The sequence below is a fragment of the Perissodus microlepis genome, chromosome 23 (assembly GCF_051167445.1).
Source record: "Perissodus microlepis isolate ML-2025 ecotype Zambia chromosome 23, ASM5116744v1, whole genome shotgun sequence".
In the NCBI taxonomy this organism is placed as follows: domain Eukaryota; kingdom Metazoa; phylum Chordata; class Actinopteri; order Cichliformes; family Cichlidae; genus Perissodus; species Perissodus microlepis.
In genome coordinates this window covers 1,667,307-1,693,199 of record NC_140482.1, presented here as the reverse complement: position 1 = coordinate 1,693,199, position 25,893 = coordinate 1,667,307, and the positions used below count along the sequence as shown (strand labels likewise).

At 40.7% G+C, this 25,893-nt stretch overlaps 1 protein-coding gene across 1 annotated transcript; it reads right to left on the bottom strand.

Annotated features, from left to right (window-relative positions):
• Positions 1 to 1,851: 1,851 nt before the first annotated feature.
• On the bottom strand, positions 1,852 to 25,503 carry LOC146360706 (transmembrane protein 47-like). The gene is made up of 3 exons (XM_084921606.1): positions 25,082 to 25,503; positions 9,762 to 9,902; positions 1,852 to 7,202 (listed from the first exon to the last, which is right to left on the bottom strand). The coding sequence occupies exons 1-3, from the start codon at positions 25,308 to 25,310 to the stop codon at positions 7,024 to 7,026; spliced, it is 549 nt and encodes a 182-aa protein (XP_084777732.1). The 5' UTR covers positions 25,311 to 25,503; the 3' UTR covers positions 1,852 to 7,023.
• Between the last annotated feature and the right edge of the window lie 390 nt (positions 25,504 to 25,893).

The window sequence follows — 25,893 nt, the reverse complement described above, 5'->3', positions numbered from 1 at the left end:
TATGGCTCAATATGTCACGGTCATGGGTCAGGGACCCAGTGTTTTGTGTTGTTTATTATTAACAGTCTTTTATTTTCGCTTTCTGTGTTCAACGTTTGCTGCCGTATCCCCTTGTGTCTGTGTTATGCTTCCTGTTTTACTTTGAAAGTCCGTGTCCTATGTTAATGTTTTCAGTTTTGCTTCCCCTTGGTCTCTCACGCTGTACTCTCCTCCTGTGTCTCATTCCCTTGTTATCCCTCTGTGGATTTAAGCCCTGTGTCTTCTTCTGTTTGTTGCTGGTTCGTCTGTGTATCATCCATGACATTTCCCCTGTCTTTAGTCTTCAGTTTCTTTTTACTTGTTTCTAGTTTCCTCCCTGTTTAGGTTTTGTTAGTTTAGTCTTTGTATTCCTGCATTTGTGTTTATGGTTTTGGGCTGCGTCAATAAAAGGCACGTTTTCAGTTTAAGTCCTCGTCAGTGCCATTTGGGTCCTATCTCTCTTCACTCCACACATCTGCCCTAGCAGCCGTGGCACAAAATGAGTGGAACTACGGAATTAAACGTCTTGGAAAAAGGTTTAGTGTATGCTGCTGACATTAACACCAACTGGTACGTTGCTCTGTGAGGTCTTCGTTTGTTTTTTTATTTGCAGATGGATTTTTCCTGCTGCAAACTATACCTGTAGCAGCAGCAATAATGAACTACTTTGCTTCAAACAACAAGTCCTTTGTCACTGTGTTTGTTTGTTTTCTTAAGATAGAAACTGTTGTTTTGACTACGCAAAGTCTGTCCTTACGGTGCCAACTGAAACAACTCCTAATTAGCAGGAGAAGTGTTTATTAAGAAGTCTGGCTGTGACATCCAAATGGTCAAAAAAAACTGGCAACACATATAAACTCTGTGTTCAGTGAGATAATGATAAGTCAACTTCCTGGAGCAACTTATGTTCTGTGGATTTAATTATTATATTACTTTAAGAATATACTGTGATTTTTTTTTAACACCAGGGTCAAAACTTAGAGTGAGATAACACGATGTATGTTCCCAGCAAAGATGCCCATGTGGGTCTACAGCGAGTCGCTGTAGGTGCACTGGGGGGCTGTGTGGGAAGGGCAAATCTACACTTAACCAATACAGGCCCCAAGTTAAGCAACATTCTCGTCTACACTCGATATCAGTTGGTGCCAGTGATGCACTATGGGACATATATGGGGCCCAGTACCAACCCACAGTAAGCAGCTCACTGTGGGCTAATGTGGGTCTGCCTAGGTCAGTGCCCCCACACGAACCCCAAACAGCCACCTTTGTTAGACAATCTTTTGTTTGTTTGTTTGTTTTTTACAGGACATCTGAGAACAAATACAGTAAAACATCACAGTACAGCTTTTCTTTTCACCAATATTACTCAACAAATAAGGTCAATTAAACTTCTTCTGAATAATACATGTCTAGTTTCAGGTTGTTTTGCTGTACAGTCCAGCAGGAAAGTCCACAGCAATGGAAACAAATCTTTTTCAGTTAAGAGCTATTCTGGTATAAAGAAATTTTAAATGCAACCTATCCTGCGATGTGTCTTGGCTTTTCACTTTGAATTTGACTGGGGATGTTTAACTAAAATGAATACTTTTTTTTTTGCTGACCTCACATTTGATTATCTGATACAGCAATAATGTGAAAGAGAATAACTTTCTTTGAACTTTGGACTCACTGGTAAAACATAAACTTTAATGTGTTCATAAAAAGCCCAAACCTGTTTACTACTTTGGTTGCACATAATTACTTTAGTCAGCAAAGGCATCCACTAGCTTCACCATGAGTAAAATTTCTGAGTTGAATAAAACCGACATAAGAAAAGAGATCGTGAGACACAGAGTGAGTCGTTCTGTTCGTTTAATGTGACAACATACAAAGAGATAAATGCCAAGAACTGAAATTTCTACAGTGGCATGTAAAATTAAGCTAATACACGTGCACACACACTCTTTGTCTCTATGTCAGACACACTTACTTCTTTCTCTGTCATTCACACATTTGTTATACATCCTAAATCCCTATGCACATCAATAGCCAGTGTTTTTTCACCAGTCTTCTGGAAGATGGAAAAAAAACAAAACAAGCGCTCTCTGTTTACAAGTCTCTACTTTTCATCAGCAAGTTGATCATGAAACAAATGCTAATAGCTACAATCAGACCAGGCTAAAACATACAAGGACAGTGTTTTGTTGTATGTTTACCAAGCTTAAAAGGTTCTCGACTAAAGACAATTACACAAATATTGTTATTTATCCAGAACTGTAAAGATGTGCCTCATTGAATGGGTGCCAACACATTTGCATTGCCACTGAAGCTCAAACACATATCTGCTTCAGCCTACCATGTACTCGCTTTCTGTAAATTTGCAAATGTTGACTGCAACTTTGAATCTCAGCAGCTGCACCGTTTAACAGGCTTGAGCTCCCAAAGAGCAGTAAGCTTTTGATCTGGATTTATCTGTCAAGGCACTCATCCTCTTTACTGAGTGTGTATGGCAGGTCGGCAAAACATAAGAATATGAGACAAGGGATACTTCCTCCTCACAAGCATTTATAAGAAAACACATAAGAATTAATATTTCAATTTTATGTTGAAGGTGTTCAATTTATATTTTAGTCCTTTCATTAAGTTATTCCTGTGTGTTTTAACCCAGGTCTGTTACAGTGGTGGTGCCTGAGGCCCCTCTACACCACAAACACAATCACTAAGGAGTGACCATACAAAATTAAATACAGTAGCGGTTATACTGAAATATCATACGATGATAATCTCTATTACTGCACCTTACCATTGGGTCAGGTCTCCTGTCTATCACTGGCAAAATGGAGGAACAAGTCATCAAGTCACACATTTCTGTATGTATGACCACTGATTTGAACCCGTCGCTGAAAACGGGAATGCTGAGACGTCTTTCAAACTGAAAAAGTTGAAGGTCACAATATGAAAAGCTCTTTAGATTACAGTTCAACTGTTAGCAGTACCATGCCTTGTGTTATAAAATAGAGTTAGCTGCCAGCAGCAGGACATTTATCTCACAAATTGAGAAAAAAAAAAGATAAATAATAATCTCCTCTCTTCTGAATTATTAATAAATCTCAAAATCCCATGAGCCTGGGATTTCTTGGAATTTACAAAATAATTATCTTGTAAATTTAGAGAAGGACAATACAATTGATCAAGTGAATGCATTACATCCTGTATCATATATTTAAAGAATATTAGGCAGATGTTTTTTTCATGTAAAACTCTTATAGCTATACATAGCTTTAAGGGTTTTCAATAATGAATTCAATATCAAAGTCATAGGTGAACATATTAGGAAACATTTTTAGCCTTTTTCCATGTGGTTCCTCATGGATGTTTAGCTCCATCTTTGGGCCCATACCGTGTTGTATCTGTATGTACCTACAGCCAGCAGCTGTCCTCGTGAATAAATATGATCTTCTCATATGACCAAACAATCACTTAGATGCTGCTTTACAAGCTTTAAATTTAAACTTGCAGGTGTTTTTTTCATCTCCTGGCAAAAAATCAATTCCCCAAATATCCGAGAATTCCTACAACTACATTAGCTCTGTATTTTGAACCTTTCTACAGTACAATACCGAAACCAGTGTTTTATTTCTGTACATCAAATGTAAAAGTGACTATTAAACAGAAAGGAAGTGAATGAATTGTCTGGACTGTAATCTAAAGCAGGACCTTCTTTTCCAAGTGTGATGATTTTAAAGTGAAGAAGCTTCTCAAATGTCCACTGTAAATATCACTGTAAAATAAATGGATTTCTTGCAGCAGCTTGAATCAAGAGGTGACTTCACAGCTCAACCTTTATTTTAAGGTGCCAAGGGACTCAGCCTGGTTCCTATTTTTAGGCAATAGTTACCTGACAGCTCCACTGCAAATATGTGACAATGGGGAATAGAGAAAATACCAGACAACACTTGCACCTCCTCCCTGTGCTTACAGCATCCAGACTCGAAAACGGAGGTTGCAGGGTTGGCAAAATAATTCAGTACAGAGGGGGAGAGGAAAACTAAACATTATTGCACAAGAGTATCGTCCAATCTAGAGTTCAAAATTAACATAGAGGGTAAAATATTTGGTCATCAGTTATCTTTTTACCCAGAAATATTTCTGGATCCATGGCCCAAAAATACTGATTGGACCCAAATCTGGAGGGCAGGGAAATATAAGTAAACCTTACATTATTATCACCCTGTTGGGACATAAAAAAAAGATTATCAGATCAGTTTGTCTGTAAAGGGGTAGTGCTTGATATAAAAAAAAACATCTTGGGTTTTGTTGAAATGTGCCCTAACACCTGTTAACTGTGCCATTTGATATTGGCTAATACTAGCATTTTCTTCTCCCATTTCAGCAGATGCATGTCTGGCTTGTTGGCCAGCAAAAACTTAACACTCCGGATGCAGTGCTGATCCCCGACACTTACTGCAGGCCAAGACACGGCAGCACAGTAATACACCGATTCCTTGCAATCCAAATGGCTTCTTGTAATCACCACTACCATCTGACATCAGAGTTTCGACATACATGTTTTTCTGGCCTACTTGTGACCATTTCTCCACACTGATTTTATTTACAGATTATAGAGAGAGTCACAGGGTCAGTAAACCTGATATGGAAATGATGATATTAAGAAAAGTAAGTTTTATTTTTGTTTTGAAAGCAAAAATTGCTTAGGGCCTGTCAAAAATCATCTTTTTGGTTAAAACACACATTTTGATAATGTTAACCATTTATTTCTTAGGTTGCCAGAGCAGCTAGGGATCTCACGTATTTTGAGATTTTATTTAAAAAATACGGACCAATGTCTTTAATCTATCATCTTCCAAAAGATGAAGTAAAAGACTTGATAAATAAAACAATGTGTTGTAGACAGGGCTAGGATTAAATGGTAAATGGCCTGTATTTGTATAGCGCTTTACTAGTCTCTAAGGACCCCAAAGCGCTTTACACATCCAGTCATCCACCCATTCACACACACATTCACACACTGGTGATGGCAGCTACATTGTAGCCACAGCCGCCCTGGGGCGCACTGACAGAGGCGCCCCAGGGTGATGAATACAAATTTCATCAAATTGTTTAATTAGTTAGATATATTGTGCTGCGGTTGTTACTCAAAAAAGTAATGTATTAAACATTACTTGTTAATTTTGTTAAACGTAATGCAGTATTTTACATAATTCCTCACCACAGAAAGTCATTTGTTACAGTACTTTCATTACTCCATAAAATGACCTGGAATGCATTGTCTCATGATTACCAGTCAACAACATAGTTCCACACACCAACACAAATCCCACTGGGTCAGCATGCACTCAGCTTCATCATCACTGTGGGATCCTGGCTAGCTTTGCAAAACATGTGCTAGCAGTATAAAGTTGTTTCTGCCATTTTACCATTACACACTTGTCCTTTTGTGCCATAAAAATAAAGGAAATGTCCATATCTCCTGTAGAAGGTGGACGCACCACCATTTTCCTCGCAAGAAGACAAAAAGTCATGTTTGTTTGATCTTTTTTCCTTTCTATCGGCCCACGATGCAAATTATTGTGGAACGATTGTAAATGAAAGTAAACATAATAACTGAATTTTATACAGTAATATGTGAATGTGTGTGTGTATGAACATAATTAAATTCAGAACACATTCTAATTTTCTCAAACTGCTGCTGTGCATGACAACATGGCCACTGAAAGACTGGAGCTGTGTGTCTCGTGTGTGTTGTAGACACTGCCATGAGCCAGATAAGAAGACTAAAGGATGCTCCATATGCAAAGAAACGCAGCATGATAGGCAATCGAAATTTAGCCGAGCGCTGTCCCATCTCACACCTCCAATCATAGCTAATCAATGATGACAGCTGCATGTGCAAACCCTGTGGGTTGCCACAGTAACAGACAAGTGGGTTGATAACAGAATATTGAGCAAATGTCTTTAGTTTATTCCACCCTCCTTACCTTCTCCCACAAGACAAATCGATCTGTGTTATGAAAAGTTATGAGGCACAACTCTAGCATCTGCAGCATGTCTCACATCCTTGTGAAAGTTTAAGAGCTTCACAGAACTCTAAAAATAAAATAAAATAAAATCCAACAAAACAATTAAGAGATTCTTTTTTTTCTTGTTAAAGCAACATAAGTATGTAGAAAAAAAGCAACTCCCACCATTTACAAACCAACAGTCTCAAATTAGGTCACATGATGCATAAAAATAAAAAAAATGACACAACTCTTCTTTTTGCAGAGGATGTCTGAAACCCATAAACACGTAGGAATAAAAAAAGAAAGTAAAAGACAAATCAATAACTGAACATGTATTTATACAGTGTGCGGTGGAAATGCCTGATTTTTGTTAAGTGTAAGAAGCTCCTAAATAAGCACTTACGATGATGATGATGATGATGAGCTTGAGGGTTTCTGATGGTTTCTTTACATATAAAGATATGCTGCCTATGCCTGTGTATGTGCATGCGCATCCATGTGTAACTGGCAAAAGTGTCAGTCTGACATCCTGTTTTTCCAAACAGAAAAGTTAATAGACATAATAGCAGTTCTTGCAATTCAGAATGGAGGTATTAACACTGGTAAACTGAATCCTTTGTTACCGTGTTGTTGTCAGTTCTCCTTAGACTGTATCACGAGCCTTGGGAATAAACCTGTAAGCCCCCTACCTCATCTGTCCCAAGATGCACCATTTAACATGAGGCTTATCAGTCTGAATATCCATTAGAGTCAGCACTGACACTAGTGTTGATTGAGGCAAAAAGCTTAAGCTCCAGACCACTAGGTTCACTGTCTGGATGCAAAACTTGTGATAATACAGTTACTGGCTGTCCGATGTTTCCCTTTAAAGTTCTTGGGAATCGAGCTGTTAATAGACACCCACTCCCTCCCCCTTTCCCAGAACATTAGAAATGTTATTCAGTCCCTATGTACCTCTCAGACTCTGAAGATGTGACCAGAGGGTTCCAGACATGAGGTAGCACTAGTAGTATTCCTCATAGTTCTTGGGATTGAGGCAGTAGAGGATTCCCCCACCGAAGGAAAAGATGGTGCCTCCCCAGGCCAGGCCGTAGCCCCAGTTAAATTCATGGTAGATCCTCAAGTTGATACTCTCGATGAACTTGACAGGGTAGAGGACCAAACTGCAGGCCTGGAGTACAACTGGATGCGATATACAGATTTTAGCATAATTCTACGCATGCATGTAAAGCTGAAAATAAACTGGAATTAAAAAAAAAAAAGGTTTATGTCTCAAACTGCACAAATTGACAATTAAATGGATAAAAGTTATATTTAAAATCCCACAAAGAAATTGTTCAAGTGGATATAGCAATTCAATCTTCGTAGCAGATCATTTTGAACAGAAAACATCATCTTATGGATCATTAACATCAGTTAGTAAGTCCTGCTATCACCCAGAGTCAGTCTAAATTTAGCATATCCAATAAAGCCATGCAAAATTTTATCTTTACAATATAAAAATGATCTGAGTTACAGGTCTTTGATGTGCATTGGTGTTGGTTAAAATTTGCCAGTATTTCAGTTTTCTTTTTATTTATTTACTTTATTATTATTTTAACGTCCCTCCCTGAGAGCCACTTTATTGTGGTGGAGGCTTTGTGTGTTTTCTGGGGCTTTTGCCCTTAGAGTCACCCAAGGCAAACTGATCATGGATGAGGGGCAGGACAAATAGTGATTGAGATGACCCCTATGAAAGAAAAAAAAAAGTCAATGGAGCAGATTACCCTGCCTGGGATCAGGTTACTCCCTCCTGTGTTATGGCTTTTTTCTGTTGTCTTATGAAAACACTAATTGTACACATCCAGGATGTTTCGAGTTGAGTATTTACCCATTAAATTTGACTCTCATCTGGAGAACTTTATGGCACCAGCTAATCTTTACTCTTTATCTTTAAAAAATGTAATCCGATCCATTAAATATCATAAAAGCACCTCACAAAACTTGCGACATGGCGTAACCCAGCTCATAACCTTAGCACGTTGGGGCAGCATGCGTAACGTGATAGAGCAGCTGTGGCGTGCGAGACCTCTCGGCGGCCTGGCTGAGCATTTGGAGCCTCGCTACCAAACCGGCATTTCATCTCTGAGAAAGTTTACCCAAGTTCATCTCTGAATGTTTGTAAAGCATTCCCACGTTAAGCTTAACAACCGAACAACCGATTTTGAAACCTTCTCCACTGAATAATCAGAACACTGATCAAGTTGGAGTGGGTGTAAAATTGATTTATTTGCAGGTTTTTCCCCAAAACTTGAAAAAATAAACTGATTTAAAAAGCACAAAATTGGTCATTCTAAATTTTCTTGTATTTAGTCGGTATTTAGATAAAAAAAAATTTTTTATGTATTATTGAATCAAAAAGTCCAGGCTGCATATTTCAAAAATATGCAAATACGAATTCAAGTGGTATAAAATAAACAAGTCTTAAAGAGGTGTTAGTTGTGATCCATTATTCACTGAGAGTCCCTTTATAGTTCACCCAAAACATTCAGCCTTTGTATTGGCTCGTTTAAAACTGCTGTCCGCATCCCATCATGGAAAAACCAGTACGAATAACAAGTAGCCACAGATGATTGATCTGTTTTCCAGGTTCTAAAATTATACATCATATAATGATTTTTGATGATTATTTAATTGAAGCATGGATGGTTTAAATTACCAAAACAGTTGTGTTCAAATCCATTGTGAAGAAATGGTAAAAATGCAGTCTTGCAAAAAACTAATTTGCTTTTACATCTTACAAAACTTACAAAAAAAGTATCGAAATTTGGTTCGATCAAGTATCATTCCTATCAACACATACTTATAAAGGAATCCTTTGTTACTCACATTGAGGTATTTAAAAAATAAAAAAGCTAGCAATGTCAAATGTCAAAGCAAAATATCTTAGATTATCTTTGAGTACAGCACAAGGTCTAGTGGTACTAGAGGTGCTGCAGCTCATCACAGCACCCCCTGCCAAATACAATAAATAGATAGATGAATCTGTTTAAACACTATTCTTGATGTTATTTGCCTACAAAATGTGTGATTTTGAATGTTGTGTTAAATAATCAAAAATACTATATCCCCCTTCGAAAGCGTCATGTAGAAGTGATGCATTTCGACTCTCACCAGCTAAATGTCCTCACAGACATTTTGAACACCTTGGACATCAGTGCCTCTCGTGATCTAAACTTCTGACCGCCAAGTTACACATGAAGTAATAGGAGCTGCACCCAGATGAAGGTAAAGCTGCCCCCACGAAGATTATCATTATAATTAATCAGTAATTTCAATGTCCTGCCTCTGTTGCAAAAGAGTACTTGTTCAACTTCAATTTTGGCTGTATATCAAGATGAACAGGTTTGTAGAGTTGTGCGACGAGACACAACGCTACAACACACACATCCATAAAGATGTCATATTCCAGTGATTTCATGAGCACTCATTTTTCATTAGTGCTTTGACTGCATTCATAATTATAACAAGTTGCACAGACTCTACAAATCTGTGAACCATTTCTGGGCGATTTACACTTTAGTGCTCTCTCTCATTTCTCTGGTACCCACAGTTAGATCTTAAAAAAATGTCTGACAAGCAGCACATCTAGCTTTGCAAAATTAAGCATTTCATGCCCCAAAATTGAAATTTTCCAATTATTCCTGGAGGTAAAAATAGGTATGTATAGGTATGTACATCAGTATTCTTGTGTATACTGACCTGCAGCAAAGAGCATGAAGGCAACAGGCGTGTAGAACCGCCGTCTCGTGCCAATGCACACAGCAACCAGAGCAACCAAGAATGACATCAGCACCAGGGCTCCACCCCCTAGCAACAGTGCCAGCGTAGCAACCTGCCAGTCTGTAAGGGCAAGGTGGACAAGAAAAGGAGAGAGCGTAAGATGAAAGTAAGTAAAAGAACAGAAAATGCATTCACTGTGAGAGAGTAAAACTATGACCGTGCTATTTATATTGGGGGAAAAAACAATCACAAGTAAATAACTAATGTAAAACTAACACAAAAGCAGTGAGTACAGTATACTGAGAAGGAGGTAAGCATAAGAGAAAATGGAACTATGACAAAGAGGAAAGGACTAGGAGATGAAAGAAAGGACACTGGGGAAGGACTTTTTATATTATTATACTAATATACTACTATTTTACTATGAAGGTGTGCAAGAATGAGACTAATAGAAAAGAATAACGGAGAGCCGGAAGAGAAGATGGAACTGGAAAACCGATACAGGAAGAAGGAAACAAAGCAGAAATTAGTATAACGTTACAAGGACAGAGGGCAAAATGAAAAAGGTTGCCAGCAGGATGGGAAAAGAGGATAGTGAAAGGAAAAGTGGAGGTGGAATGGGGAGGAACAGGAGATGAGTACAGTGCAAAGGATCTGGGGACAGAGAGGTGGTGAACAATATGAAGACAGAGAGTGCACTTAGTATGTCTAGGCCGACAAAAAGCCCGGACTAAAAAGCTTTGCTGGCAGGTTATCAAAAATCTTCCCGTATTTATGTGTTGTGGCTTGAACGACACTGAAATAATTCACACACATGCACACACCATATCACTTATAATAGTGATATGATTATATTTCTTCCTACTCCACTTCAGACTTAATGATTGTCATTTCACGTAATTTAGATTCTGTTTATATTATTTCTTTTTCTTTTTTCCAGACACCGTGGGAGGCATATTTAAACTGGCCTTCATTAAGGCAGCACAAACTATAAATAACTTAGTAAAACATCTGCAAAAGAAAGGTAAGCATTTTCATTTGGTTGTAAGTTAACCACACTAAGTAAACTACCAGTTTAAAAAAATACTTATACTGGTTGTAGCCAGTAACCTTGTGCAAAAATAAACTTGAAACATAGATTTTATAATGTTTTCAGATTTTTACCAGCTTTTAAAATGGTTATTAGACTGGGGGTCTTCCCCAATAGAGGCAGATTTACTAAACAGGGCAAAAACAGCAAGGGAGTGCAACACCCAAAACAGTGCTATTAAGATTCAAGATATGCCTCATTATTTTCATAATGGGGTTCAAAGTCAACGTTGTCATCGGTCTGTGAAATGAATGCAACAGAAGCCACAGTATATTTAAAGGAACCTGACACAGAAAATGAAAGGGAAGTTTTGTTGGTGTTGGTATTGCGTGACTTCTTTTGGTCGGATGTTCCAGGTCATCGGAGTTTACAAAGCAAATCCAGAATTAGGTGTAATAACTGCAATAACTGCCACCATATCATTCTCTTCGCTTTATTTTACACGTTGAAAAAGGAACTACCAAAAATGTATATGCAATGTATATGGAAATAAAACATGAGAAAAAGGAGAAAGAGGGAGGAAAACAAAATAGAATGGGACAATGTGAAAAGGCAGAAAAAGGCTGATGGATCTTGGTGACAACTGTAATTCAGTTTAAAGCAAAAAATAAATATAATATTTATTTTCAGCTTGCAGGATATACAGTGTCATTTTCTGAACACTTACTCGGAGAGCATGTAACACAAGTTTATTATTGCTGTACTGATAGGATTGTACCATCTACAACTGTAAAAGGCTGATTAAAGAAACACACTTTCAACACCAAATCCAGTGAGTAAATACGACTGATACAAGGTTATCAGTGTTTTTTTTAATGTTTAAATATCATAGCTTTTATATACTTCAGATTGTTTTTATATAGTTCTTGATTAAACAGACTGATTTTAGCACACTTACAGTGCATAATTACATAAATTGCAAATGTACAAATTGTTTTCCATATGTACATAATTTAATGTCCTAAAAATTTGACTGGACAATTCTCATGTTTTTTTAATCATAAATATGGGCCACTTTCAGCCCAACCAATATTACATATTTATGTCTCTAAAAGAATGCAACAAACATAAAACCTAAAAAATAAAATGTGTTTTTAAATTTAAAAACAGAAAGCACATTTAATGAAATTAAGACTAGGCTATTGTTAGCAGTTTGTTAAAAAGTGGGAAAATGCATATATAGAGATAGATATAAAGATATATGCATGTTATATGTGTGCCAGCTGGTTAACCAGTGGGCCACTCTGAAAGCAACTTTGTACCTGTTAGCATTAACGGAGGTGGAATTTGAGCGCATTGGCATGGACCTAATTGGGCCAGTTCACTGGAGTACATGGGGATATAACTTCACCCAGTATGCCAGATTACCAGTCCAGCCCTGAATACATTTTCCTGGTGGACCAAGGCACTTTTGGGTTAATGGGTCGCCTGCGCACCAGCTGTACAAGCACTGACAGCAGGCCATTCATTCATTTTCATTACTGACACTGAATTGCCCAGTCAGATCTCTTAATTCAATTGGTCCCTCCCTTACCTTTGATGAGTGCTCATGCACTTTGTAAAAAACGTTTAGTGTGCAAGAAGTGGCAAGAAGCTGGAGAGCTGAGAGAAAACATGCTAGCTGAGAGAAAACAAGGTGCCTGCTACACCGTGAACAGTAGTACCAGCAGTAGTAACCATGCCTCATTGTCACAGTAGCCTGCTGCTGCTAGCACTAGGTGTGGAGAAGTGAAGAAAAGATGGAGGAAGATGAAATTTACATGTTAAGATAATAGTAAATAATTGGGAATAAATGCTTACTTTGGCTATGAGCTACTGCTAATACCTAAAGTGTAGTTCTTAATTATTGTCCCATACTGCAGTGCAAATAAAAAGTAACTGACCAACAACTGTACCGACATAATTAAAACCTGTTTCAATATCAATAGTCAAACAAATGAATATATACATAATATGTGTACATGATAGCAATAACGGTGGGACGCTTGAACCATTTGCTCTTGTACATCAGCATCCATCACCAGCAGACTGATGAGATGGTGAAGCCTGAGTAAAACAGAAATTCAGTATGTTCTGGATCTGAGAGCAGAGCTACACACATTAGGTAGGTTATCACGTGAAAATCTTCTCCAGGTCCAGAAAGGTTAGCAGCAACTATACAAAAGAGGGGATAAACTCAGACCATTTTCACAGGGAGATAAAGTGCCTTGTGAACCTTCGTGGTTACATGGCGAGGGGAGGATGTTGGCTATGAAGGGGTGGAGCCACACAAGTATTTCACCTCAGCCTCCTTAAAACATGGAGACAGGTGGAATCCGTTCCTCTGGTGAGCTTAGCAAAGGATTAAGATGACCTGGGGGCTGAAGTGTCAAATTCAACTATTTCATCCTTTCTTCTTTGTGATGACCATCTAGGGCCAGTAGGCTAGGCTGGATGGCTCTCCAATGTAAAGTCGGTTGATGGGGGTATGTGGTGGGGTGTGGTTTGTGGCTCAGCTGAAGGGGAGGGGTGGTGCAACAGGATCAGGGGTAGTGCCAGGGGAGGCTGGCCAGCGCAGTTGCCACTGATTGTCGAATCATGCCTCTACTATTTCATCAGCGCGCTGGGAAAGAGAGGAGAGTTGCACGGGAGCAATTGCAGTGAGCTGGGCAGATGAGAGAAAGAGTGGCTGCAACAGCTAGAAATAACCACTATAAAGATTCACGGTTAATCACTGCTATGACCATTGTGTGTGTTGTGCTGGGTCAAACAGTAGCCAGACGTGTTACACCCCTCTTCGACAACTTGGTGCTATCTGGAAGATTTAAAAGGCATTTAGGAAGGACTCTTCTGGCCTGAACACCCTTAGGAGAAAACACAGGTAAGAAACACAATCAGTAAAAATTTTCACTCATTAGGGTATAAATTGTTTTTCCTGCCAATTAAGGATAAACATCACACAAATGTTAAAATAATATTTTCTGTTGGCTTAAACAAACTTACCATACAAGGATTTCTGTTGCTAGATAGACCTTCACCAGTACCAGCTTTGAGACAGCCAACAAGGAAAAAACCCACGAAACAAATTATAGTTTTTGTAAAGGACCAAATATTCATGGTAATTTAAATATTTACTGTTACATATTTACAAAAAAAGACAGTTGTTGGAACCAACATATTCACTTCCTTCTAGCTTGCTCTCATTTACACACACACACACACACACACACACACACACTACAGCTTTTGCTATAAAACTCTGCGGTTTTATCTTTTAAACCGATACAATATGCAGAGCCTTTCTGTTTCTCTTGCACTGCACAGTACACCACAGCACCAGAAAACCCTTTTTCAGAATGCATCAATAACACTGTAAAACATATACAGTAGGGAACTGTAGAAATTCACTAATTCCCCATTCACACACAAGCAAATACCTGTTGCTGTAATGTGACTTTTTACCACTTCATCTTATGTTGCAAGCTTAAGTAATACCACACCTATCTTTCACATGTTTTTTTTGCTCTTTAGTGTAAAACACTAATATTTTTGTATCAAAATTGCAATTATGGTAGACTTTATGTTAGTGTAAGACATGCAGAGACATCATTATGAATCAATCACGATGTCATAAGTCACTGGACACTGTGAACATCCACGGTCACCACTTCATGCATAATGGACCTTCCATGTGTATGGACATGTGCAGGTATATATGTATGTATATGTATACATATGTATATTTAGTGTGTACATGTGTGTGTGTACATGTCTATAAATAGGAATAGTAGTGGTACAATAGCTATATCAAGCTATATAGTTTATATATTTCCAACCATATCCATAATCACATACTGTGTATGCTACCATTGTATACAGTGTATTATCTTACTTTTTTTCATTGATTGTACTTATTTGTATTTTTGTATTTCCTTCTGATATCTGTACCTGAGCTGAGGTGACGCAAAAATTTCCCCGTTGTGGGATCAATAAAGTCTTATCTTATAAATATGCTGCAAAATGTGAGAGGTTACTTGATGTGAAAACTTGCAGAATGTAATGGAAGAACAATGGGAATAAATTCACTTGTATGTTCTTCTTAAAGGCAAACACACTGGTGGCTGCCAGTGCTACCCCTCAGCCTCCTAGTAGATGCACTAATGGTATAAATTTGAAAATCCTAGTTGAAGTAGTAGAAGCAGTAGTTCCTACTGAAGTTATTGCATTCACAAGATTTTCAGAAAACTTGAACTCTGACCTTGATCTTAAGGTTGATCAAGGTCAGAGTTCAGGTCTCAGTTTCAACTGTGAAGTGAAGACTTTGAGCTGCAGGTTTGACAGGACAAGTTGCTGCAAGAAAGCCATTGCTAAGATGTCAGAATAAGACAAAGAGGTTTGCCTGGGCCATGAAACACTCCCATTGCACTACTGAAGACTCGAAGAAGGTATTATGGACTGATAAATCAAAATTTGAAACCTTCAGTTCAGCACTCAGGATCTTTGTACGCTGTCGAGTAGGCGAAAGGATGGTTTCACAGTATGTGGTATCAACTGTCAAACATGGAGCAGTGGGATGGTCTAGGGCTGTTTTGCTGGATCCAGGGTCAGGCATTCATGGGAGTTTGATGTGAAATGGGCTTAGGCACAAAAAAGACCACAGATCTGCTTAGAGTGCTCAAACTAGTAGAAAACAAATACATTATGATCGACATACAGAAAAATGAAATCCAAAACAAGTGCTACCGTCTCCACAAAGCAATTGGGGAGAGGATACTACTTGAACATATTTTTTGAGGTATATCTATTCTTAAAATGCTACTGCTTGAAAGATGCAAAAAAGAATGTCTGAAAATGACTTATAAAGTAAGTGATTAACACTACTGTGACAACAGAGATGATATTGCATTACAGGGATGATGACAATCCTGTTGTGCATTCACCTCGATTCATGCATGATTTTTAAAATGCCATCAAGCACAAATACAATGTTTCAGTACAAAAAGTAAAGCTAGGAACGCTAGACTTGTGATGACACCCTATGCACAGACTTTGACCAAGTGATGAAAACTGATGATCAAATGGTTCGCCCTGAAACAGCGCTGCCATTTCCACATTTTGTATTGATTAGGGACAGACACGACACTCACACAAAGGAAGAACACACACACCGTTATTTGTGCCGAAAAGTTGCCGGGAAATTATTTTCCTGGTGGCTCATTACAACCCAGTGGCTGGTCACATGGGATATATAAAACTCTGAAATGAATAATGGCCCGAATTTATTGGCCAGGCATCCGGGTGGATGTGCACCAATCGTGCTCCAGAGTAGGAATTCTGATGCTGACTGACCAGGGCACATTGTTCATGTCTCACACACTAGAAGAATGGTATAAATTATTGGGCATTAAATCTGTTTGTACCAGCGTCTGCTGCCCTCAAACTGATGGGCTGGTTACACAGATATATCACCTCAACCTCCTAAGAGCATGGAGAGAAGGTGAAACCACTTCTATGGTGAGCTTGGTGAAGGAGAGAGATGAGTTGGGGACAGAGGTGCTAATTCCACCTCCTCCGCTTTCCTCCATTGCGATGACAATCTCACACAAGCCCAGAGAGTGGATGTTGCCACTTTTTAATAGCATTTTGCAAATGTGTTTTCTCCTGGACAGCTGGGCAGAGCATATGCAGCGGGTCCCGGAGTCCCTGAGGCAGCCGGGGCTTATGGCCAACCCGAAGAAGTATGCGCTTGGACAGAGTGAGGTATAGAATCTGGGGTACCACGTGAAAGGCGGGCAGGTGCGCCCCCACGTGGAGAAGACAACAGGCATCACATCCTGCCTGTGTCCTAAGGCCATAAAAGAGGTGAGGTTGTTTTTGGTTATTGCTGCAGTTTCATCCCAAACTTTGTCAAGCTCCTAAAGGGCGCCCCAGATCTGGTCCAGTGTACAGAGCAGTGCCAGTGTCGTTCATGTGTATAACCCTGGCCCCAACTGACCAAGGCCCCAACTGACCAAGTGCTCAGTGAATACCTCAGGCAGCAGAAACCCAAGAAAGAGGAGGGAGACGAGGAACCATCATGGAAGGACAGGCCCCTGCATGGTATGTACCACCGGCAGATAGAGGAGGTGGCTGATATACAGAAATCCTACCAGTGGCTGGACAAAGCTGGACTGAAAGACAGCACAGAGGCACTAATCATGGCAGCACAGGAACAAGCTCTGAGCACAAGATCCATAGAGGCTGGGGTCTATCACACCAGGCAAGACCCCAGGTGCAGGCTGTGTAAAGATGCCCCTGAGACAATCCAGCACATAACAGCAGGGTGCAAGATGCTAGCAGGCAGGGCATACATGGAACGCCATAACCAAGTGGCCGGCATAGTGTACAGAAACAATGACCGAGCTAAGATCCTGTGGGACTTCCAGATACAGACGGACAAAATGGTGGTGGCTAACCATGCGGACATAGTGGTGGTAGACAAACAGAAGAAGACGGCCATAGTGATCGATGTAGCGGTTCCGAATGACAGCAATATCAGAAAGAAGGAACACGAGAAGCTGGAGAAATACCAAGGGCTCAGAGAAGAGCTCGAGAGGATGTGGAGGGTGAAGGTGACGGTGGTCCCAGTGGTAATCGGAGCACTAGGTGCGGTGACTCCCAAGCTAGGTGAGTGGCTCCAGCAGATCCCGGGAACAACAGCGGAGATCTCTGTCCAGAAGAGCGCAGTCCTAGGAACAGCTAAGATACTGCGCAGGACCCTCAAGCTCCCAGGCCTCTGGTAGAGGACCCGAGCTTGAAGGATAAACCGCCCGCAGGGGCGAGCTGGGTGTGTGTATAAACTAGCTTGTTACACTCTTACTGCAAGCTAACAAGATAAAACTTTCAAATGTACAAATTATCGTACCATTTTTACACAAAACAAAAGATAATAATAATTTTATCGTCACTCATACTTACAGACATATCTTGTCCAAGGCATAAACATTTTAAGGTCCGTATCAGCTTAGAACAATAACATTTCTGCATCACTTTCTGCCATCTTTGATTTTTTCACGGTCTCATTTTTCCTTTCCCAAAGTAGTCAAACCCATATTACAAAGCAGCCATTAGAGGGAGCTCTAGGGCAGTTTACAACCGTAACAACCAGTTTACCTTATAAAAGGCAGAACAATATATATGAATGAGAGAGAGAGAGGGAGAGAGATTTTAGCCTTCAGCTGCTAGCATTCCTCCACCCCCCCATCTTGGCTCCTCCAATGCATGTGTGGTGTCATAATATAAATGACACCACACAAAGCTCGAGTGTGTTTTCGGACCGTGCAAATGCCTTTTCCTGCAAGTGTGTGTGTGTGTGTGTGTGTGTGTGTGTGTGTGTGTGTGTGTGTGTGTGTGTGTGTGTGCAGATGTGTTGACGATAGTAGTTGGGGTTTTAGGTGGTGGATTCACTGTCTGTCTGCCATAGAGCTGTATGCCACATCATTTCCCATTCTTCATTCAGCCACTACAAATAGAACAGGCGTCTCTGGGGGGCTCACTGAGAGCAGAGATGGAGCTGAAGAAGGAGAGTGGAAGGGGAAAGAGAGAAGGGAGTGAAGGAAATACTAGAGAAGTTTGACCCGCGAGAAAACAGAACAGAGAAATGGAGATGGGAGGGGTGAGGGAAGGGAAGAATGGTAAAACTACAAAGGGGTAATAATTAACATTAGAATTGTATCGCTAAATCCTTTAGGGAGGAAAGGACAGTAATGATGAAATAAAGGAAAATATAACACAACAAAGAGCCAGACAGCATTTATACAGGGTTTTAAGTCTTCACACTGACTTATTGTGAAACAAGACAAATTTGATTTCCAATTAAATCACTACAATTAAGTGACTATAGTAATCTAGGCTCAAGTTCTGCTATTTTGTATACATTAGGTATATAATTCAGTTCAATTCAATTTTATTTATATAGCGCCAAATCACAACAGCAGTCGCCTCAAGGCGCTTTATATTGGACATATACAGAGAAAAACCCACCAATCATATGACCCCCTATGAGCAAGCACTTTGGCGACAGTGGGAAGGAAAAACTCCCTTTTAACAGGAAGAAACCTCTGGCAGAACCAGGCTCAGGGAGGGGGCGGGGCCATCTGCTGTGATTGGTTGGGGTGAGAGAAGGAAAACAGGATGAAAGACATGCTGTGAAAGAGAGACAGAGGTTAATAACAGATATGATTCAATGCAGAGAGGTCTATTAACACATAGTGAGTGAGAAAGGTGACTGGAAAGGAAAAACTCAATGCATCATGGGAATCCCCCGGCAGCCTACGTCTATTGCAGCACAACTAAGGGAGGATTCAGGATCACCTAATCCAGCCCTAACTATATGCTTTAGCAAAAACGAAAGTTTTAAGCCTAATCTTAAAGTGGGGGTGGGTTTTGATCATGGATTTATCGATTAAAATCGATTCTGGCTTGGATAACGTGATATCGATTCATGAAAATCCTGAATCGATTTTTTTATATAAATTTATTTTGCCCGAAATGCCAGAATCTCAGGTTAAACCTCACAAAATTTCAACAACCACCAAACAGCTAAAACAGTAAATGAGAGCAGCTACATGGATTCTGTACAAAGACATAAACACGGATCAGAATCAGTGAGATGTCGCCTTTCTCACCCGACGGCACAGTCACGGTCGGGGCTGAAAGCCGACAGCTCGCTGATTCTGATGTTTCGGTGTGTCCGCACTTTGTGTTTACGCCCTTTTTGCGCCGATTCTGAAGCTGCAGGTTTTATCTCTCTCCAAACAATATTGACTGAACCAGCAGCAAAAGAAGATCCAAACTACGCTTCACATAGACATCGTTGTGAATTCCCTCTGACTTTTGCTGTTTTGCTTCCACCACGATAAAATCACACTTCATGCAGAGCTCGGGGTCTCTCTCTCTCTCTCTCTCTCTGTACTTCAAGAACAGTTTCACGTCTAAAAATCTGTTTTCTGCATTATTAGCTTGCTTATTATGCACAAGTCTTCTGTTGTTTACAGCGCTGTCGGCCGCTGTTTTTTTCCTTTTACTTACTTCCGAAAAGAAAGCCTCATTTCTACCATTCAATAGGCTACTGAACAAATGTAAACTTTTTAAAATTATGCAAAACTGCAAAACACTTGGCTGTGTCTCTGATAAAACCTCTGCAACTTTGCTCTGCTTCACTTCAGCAGCATCAGCTAATGTTCATATGTTGATTACGGTAATGGTTTTCTTTCGTTTTTGATCTATAGCAGAATATTTTTATAAAATCCCAGGCCAGGAAAATCTCCTTCGTGTTTTTCTGTGTTTTATCCTCAGCTACACAAAGGCATTTGCTGTGTTGCTTACACCTTTGATAAAGTCTCGCAAATGTCAGCTTTCTTTTTATAGATATAAAAATATGGAAATGTACTGATATGTGATCAGAATTATAATATTTCTGACTGTCTGAGGCAAAATTTCCCCTATTCAAATCAAATCGAATTGAATTGAATTGAATTGAATCGTGGATCGAATTGATTCGGAACCTTGTGAATCGGAATCGAATCGATTCTAAAAATCAGTGGCGATACCCAGTCCTACTTAAAAGTAGAGATAGCGTCTGTCTCCCGAATCCCAACTGGAAGCTGGTTCCACAGAAGAGGGGCCTGAAAATTGAAGGCTCTGCCTCCCATTCTACTTTTAAATACTCTAGGAACAACAAGTAGGCCTGCATTGCGAGAGCGAAGTGCTCTAATAGGGTGATATGGTACTACAAGGTCATTAAGATCAGATGGGGCCTGATTATTTAAGACCTTGTATGTGAGGAGCAGGATTTTGAATTCAATTCTGGATTTAACAGGAAGCCAATGAAGGGAAGCCAAAACAGGAGAAATCTGCTCTGTCTTTCTAGTCCCTGTCAGGACTCTTGCTGCAGCATTTTGGATTAGCTGAAGGCTTTTCAGGGAGGTTTTAGGACTTCCTGATAATAATGAATTACAGTCGTCCATCCTAGAAGTAATAAATGCATGAACTAGTTTTTCAGCGTCACTCTGAGACAGGATATTTCTAATTTTAGAGATGTTGCGCAAATGGAAGAAAGAAATGTAAGAAAGTCTTACATATTTGTTAGATACCATATTTCTAAGATTTTCAGGGCTGAGTACAATAACCTCAGTTTGATCTGAATTAAGAAGCAGAAAGTTAGCGGCCATCCAGGTCTTTATGTCTTTAAGACATTCCTGCAGTTTAACTCATTCTGTGTGTTATCTGGGATTCATAGATGTATTTCTCCATAGCCTCTCGCTCAGGGAGGGAGAGGCTATAGAGACAACTGGTTGGTAATGGAGCGCCGGGGTGCAGGTCAATAGCACAGTCGTAAGGATGGTGCGGAGGGAGTGACTGTGCACGGTCTTTGCGAAAAACCTCAGCAAGGTCATGATAAACCGAGGGAACATTGGCTAAGTCGGAAGTCGCTGGCGGCTCCGATGGAGAGGCCAACCAGCTGGAAGTGGAGGCAGTTTTTAGGCAAGTCATGTGGCACTCCTCCACCCACCCAGTGATGCATCCCTTCTGCCAATTGATATGTGGGTTGTGTTGTTGAAGCCAGGGATGCCCCAAAACTAGCGGTGTTTTAGTGGCTCGGAAAACAAAAAACAAATCTCTTCCGAATGGTTGCCTGACAGTGTGCCAGGTTTCAGAAACGTGCGTAATGTCGGGAAGATACTGTCCTGACAAGGCGGTGACACGCAGTGCATGAGGTAAGGGGTCCAGATTCAGACAGAGCTGCAGAGCTAATTCTGAGTCAATAAAGTTCATGACAACATGTGACCCAGTAGCAATCCTCAAAGCATCTGCCATTTTTAGACTTTGGTTTTTGACTTTTCAGAACGTGCTTCTGATGATGTCTTCATCACATGGGAAACTTTTCCAATTTGCAGTGAGCTTCCCCTACATTTTCCAGTTTCATGTGCTCTCGCACTCTCTCTCTCTCTCAGACAGTGAGGGAGTTCTGCTGAAGAGCTTACGACCATATTCCAGGTTGTGAAATTATCTTGAAGGGTCACTTAGTGCATTGCACTAAGACACAAGGGAATCCTGACCAAACGGAACTATGACAGAAGGGATATGCTTATAATTGCAACTGCAATTATTGATACAGCTAACTGTATCAACCCATGTGTCATAATTGTCAAACATCCATCAAATTTGAGAAAATTTCAATCTGGACCCAAATCAATGTTTGAATTAAAAGTATTTTATGTAAATAAAAGACATATCACCAGTTCTGAGCGCAGGCTAGGAGGCCAGCAGTGGAGACTGAGCTGTTTTTGGGGAGAACCTGGAGGCGGAGCAGAGGTCTCTCCAGAGGTCCCTCTTGTAACTGTTGATGGAGGCAGCAAAGACTTCCCGTAACATGAGAAAAGGGGGCCCATTTGGCTGGGAGGCAGCAGAAGGGAAGCAAAGGTGAAAACCAGCAGTGGAGACACAACCACAAGGTGGGCTTACTGACTGGAGAGGCTGGACAAATGCAAGCAGCAGAGACGTAGCCCCACTGGGGGCTTAGCTGGAGACAGGAGGGTCCCATCTCCTCTGCCAGTGTTGAGGAGATGGGATCCTTAAGTGGGTTTTGCTGGTGCTGGTGGACAGCATCGGCAGATTAGATGGGACTCCTCAAGGAGCTTGAGAAGGGTCCAACCAAAAGAAGGGAAGGCTGCGATGAAGGAGATGGAGTCCAATAGGAGATATGGTTGAATGTCAGTGATGCAGGTTGAGTTTCAGAGGAGAGTGGGGGGGGGGGTAGATGGAAAGGCAGCCAGTGGTGTGGACGGAGCCCCTTCCTTGATTCAGAGTCATGGAATGAAGGATACTCTCAATACTTGAGTTGCACTAGCTAAGAGTAGTTGGGTGGCAGGTTTGGCGGTGATAAGGAGCTGGTGTCTGGCTGGCTAGCTGACTGGCTGGTTGGGGTGGCAGAGAAAAGAAGCTTGCTGGCTGCAGCAGCATAGAAGTGCTGGACAACTGAGAGAAGTGGGGAGCAGCTGCAGGTGAACAGAGGTGAAATGTGATGACAACAAAGCCCTTCATGAGCATCAGAAAGGAGTTTAAAAGCTACAGAAGGCTGAACACCAGTTTGTGTAACTATAGAACAACTTGTACTCCTCACAATGTAACTGGGCAAAAAAGGTAGAAAACACACCGGAAGGATTAACAGACACTGTGACAAAGACTAAGGTAACACAGAACTATTTATACACAAGAGGGTAAATAGATGGTAATGAGACAAAACACTCTGTTTGGTATGTGCTGGAAGAAACTTGGTTGACAAAGGCCCCACAACAGAACCATAAGACCACTGAAAAGATTCACTACAAAGACCCTGGTACCAAACACTCCCAGAGGTCTTTTATCCCGGTTACAGAACTGTGGGTGGGTGAGGTGGACCTACACATACATTGGCAGGTGATTTTGATGCTGTACCTGTTTTTCTTTTTGAGTAGATCAGGCAGATTTAATCATACTATACAACTCAGCTAACTTTGTGAACTGTCGACATCCAACTCAGTGAGTATGCTGCAAATCTGCCCACTGTAGCTACATATTCAAGAACAAAGGAGGCGAAGAAAGCATTTTCCCAATGATGAGTTCAGATTTACTTCAATATGAAAAGAAATGAAAACGTGATTGTAAATGACGAGCAGAAAAGAGAAACTGCAAGGGAAAGCAAGAGCAACTGACACATAAAGGGTGTGATGTATATTTAAGATCAATATTTGTGGTGGAAAGATACTCATACGACACAGAACCTTCGCAATGAGATATCTAATTAAGGAGAACTGGTTAGGTCTCTGAGAGTGAATACGTGTGTGTGTGTGTGTGTGAAGAAAAGATGAGACACTCACACAAACATTAAGTGAATGTGTGTGTTCCCAGGTCCAGGGAGAGATGGAATGGAGATGCAACTACAGAGAAATCAGAGTGTGACATGAAATATTCAGCTGGGCTTCTGAGGAGAATGTCCAGAAATAGGTCATCTCAACATGGTAGCTTCTGATTGGCCCAAAACACACACACTGATTTAAACGCTGACATACAGATTTTTTTGTCACACAAAGACAGACACACAATCCATCACACACACACACTCATGATCTCATCCCACCCACAGAGAGAGCAGCGTAGACTTCTGGATTGGTTCCAGGTAGATGTATCTATGTGACAGAAGATTTTAAAGATTTTTTAATACCCCAGTAAGCTCCTGCTTTCACACTGGTTGTAAATACAGCCACTTTCAATTTAGTTAAAACAATGCGTGTGAACTGTTGTTGCCCTGGAAACAAATCCAACATTGATGATCAACCAATACTCCTGGACCTGAGAACAAGGACGCGTTCCCAACAACTATAGAATGGGGATAAAAATTAAAAGAGTGAGATAGGATGAAGTCATTAGCTGTGAGCCAGCACTTCTCCCCTCCACTACACCTTCCTTTTTAGTATATTGTTGACAAATTAATTAATTTAGAACTGACAAGTGGCAACATCCATAAGTGCAGGTGACAGCTGTGGCACTTTCGAAATCACGCAAATTAATTGCCTAAAAAACAGACAAAGAAAACAAATGCTTACAGTAAAGAATAAAAAGCTAGTGGGTGTTTTGGATTTTAATAGTATATTATTTTCAGATTATCAAAAATAGTTGTCGAGTAAGTTTCAGATCATTAATCTTTATTGTTTTAAGTCTAATGTAATTTTATACAGCTCCCTGACTTGTTGGTGCCAGCTATCGTGTGTGCTGAACAACATCTTAGTTATCACGTTTAAGCTATCGCATTTATAAACGCATTGTGAAGTGAGCTCTAACCGTACATAAGACATCCACTTTACCCTCACAAAAATTCACCTGGAGATCCCAGAAGAGAGAGACTGGCGAGCTGTGTCAGGGGGACGCTCTCTTATGGCAGTGGGCAGTCAGAGTACTAGCCAGGATGATAACTTTCTCTGGCTATTAGAGTCAACAGGATCTGGGTATTCTCCACCACACCTCCTTTATTATGATCAGCTTCAGCATCAGTTTTCGCTGTTATTACGAACAGCTCTTTGTTATACAAAGCTCCTGTTAGTGCACATTAGAAAAGATAACCACGCTCTAACATCTTACCTGAAGCAGGTGATTTTATTTATTTATTTTTTCATAAACCCAAACAACATCGATACCCCCTTCCATTCTTTACCTGAGTCCAGCGTGCTGCTGCACTGCCAGTTCTCGCTACTCGTTGGCTTCCAGCAGGACTCCCACAAGGACAGGTAGTACTGGTCGTCGGCAGTCACCCAAGCCGGGCTCATCACGGCTCCTATGTCCAAGCAAAGCGCCAGGAAGACGCACACCAGCCCGACAAGCTTCAGCGGTGTCAGTGGGGAGCTTCGCGCTGACCCCTCCGTCTCGGGTACAGCAGACGCCATGGCGGGACTGGAGAGGCGAAGAGGGCTCGAAACAAGGGGAGGGTGTGTGTGGGTGTGGGTGTCCTATGAATGTTTTGATGTATCCCTCCCTCACGCTGTTTGGAGGTCGTATGCGAAAGTCGGTCGGGCAAGTCCCAGCAGACTGTTGTTACTGCAGCCAGACGCTGCGCCTGTGGGAACAGCCGCCGCCGAGTGCCGGTTCTGACAAAACGTCCTACTTTGGCAAAACGTCCTACTGTAAGTAGTTTATGCACATTTCTGCTGTCACAGAGTCATTCCTGCACAAATATAATTAGGTATGACGGTTTGCCACTTAACTTTGCCCATCAGAGTATGCTTGTAGCTCATAATTATAAAGCCAGGACGGTTTGCCACTTCATTTTAGCCGTTAAAGTATGCTTGTAGGTCACATTCACAAAGGTAGCATGGTTTGGCACGTAATTTTACCCGTCAGAGTATGTGTGTAGCTGTTATTAACAAAAGTAAGATGATTGCCACTAAATTCTAGCTGTAAAATTATGCTTCTAGCTCATATTCACAGAGGTAGGATGCTTCGCCACTGAATTTCGTGTTGTGCGCATGC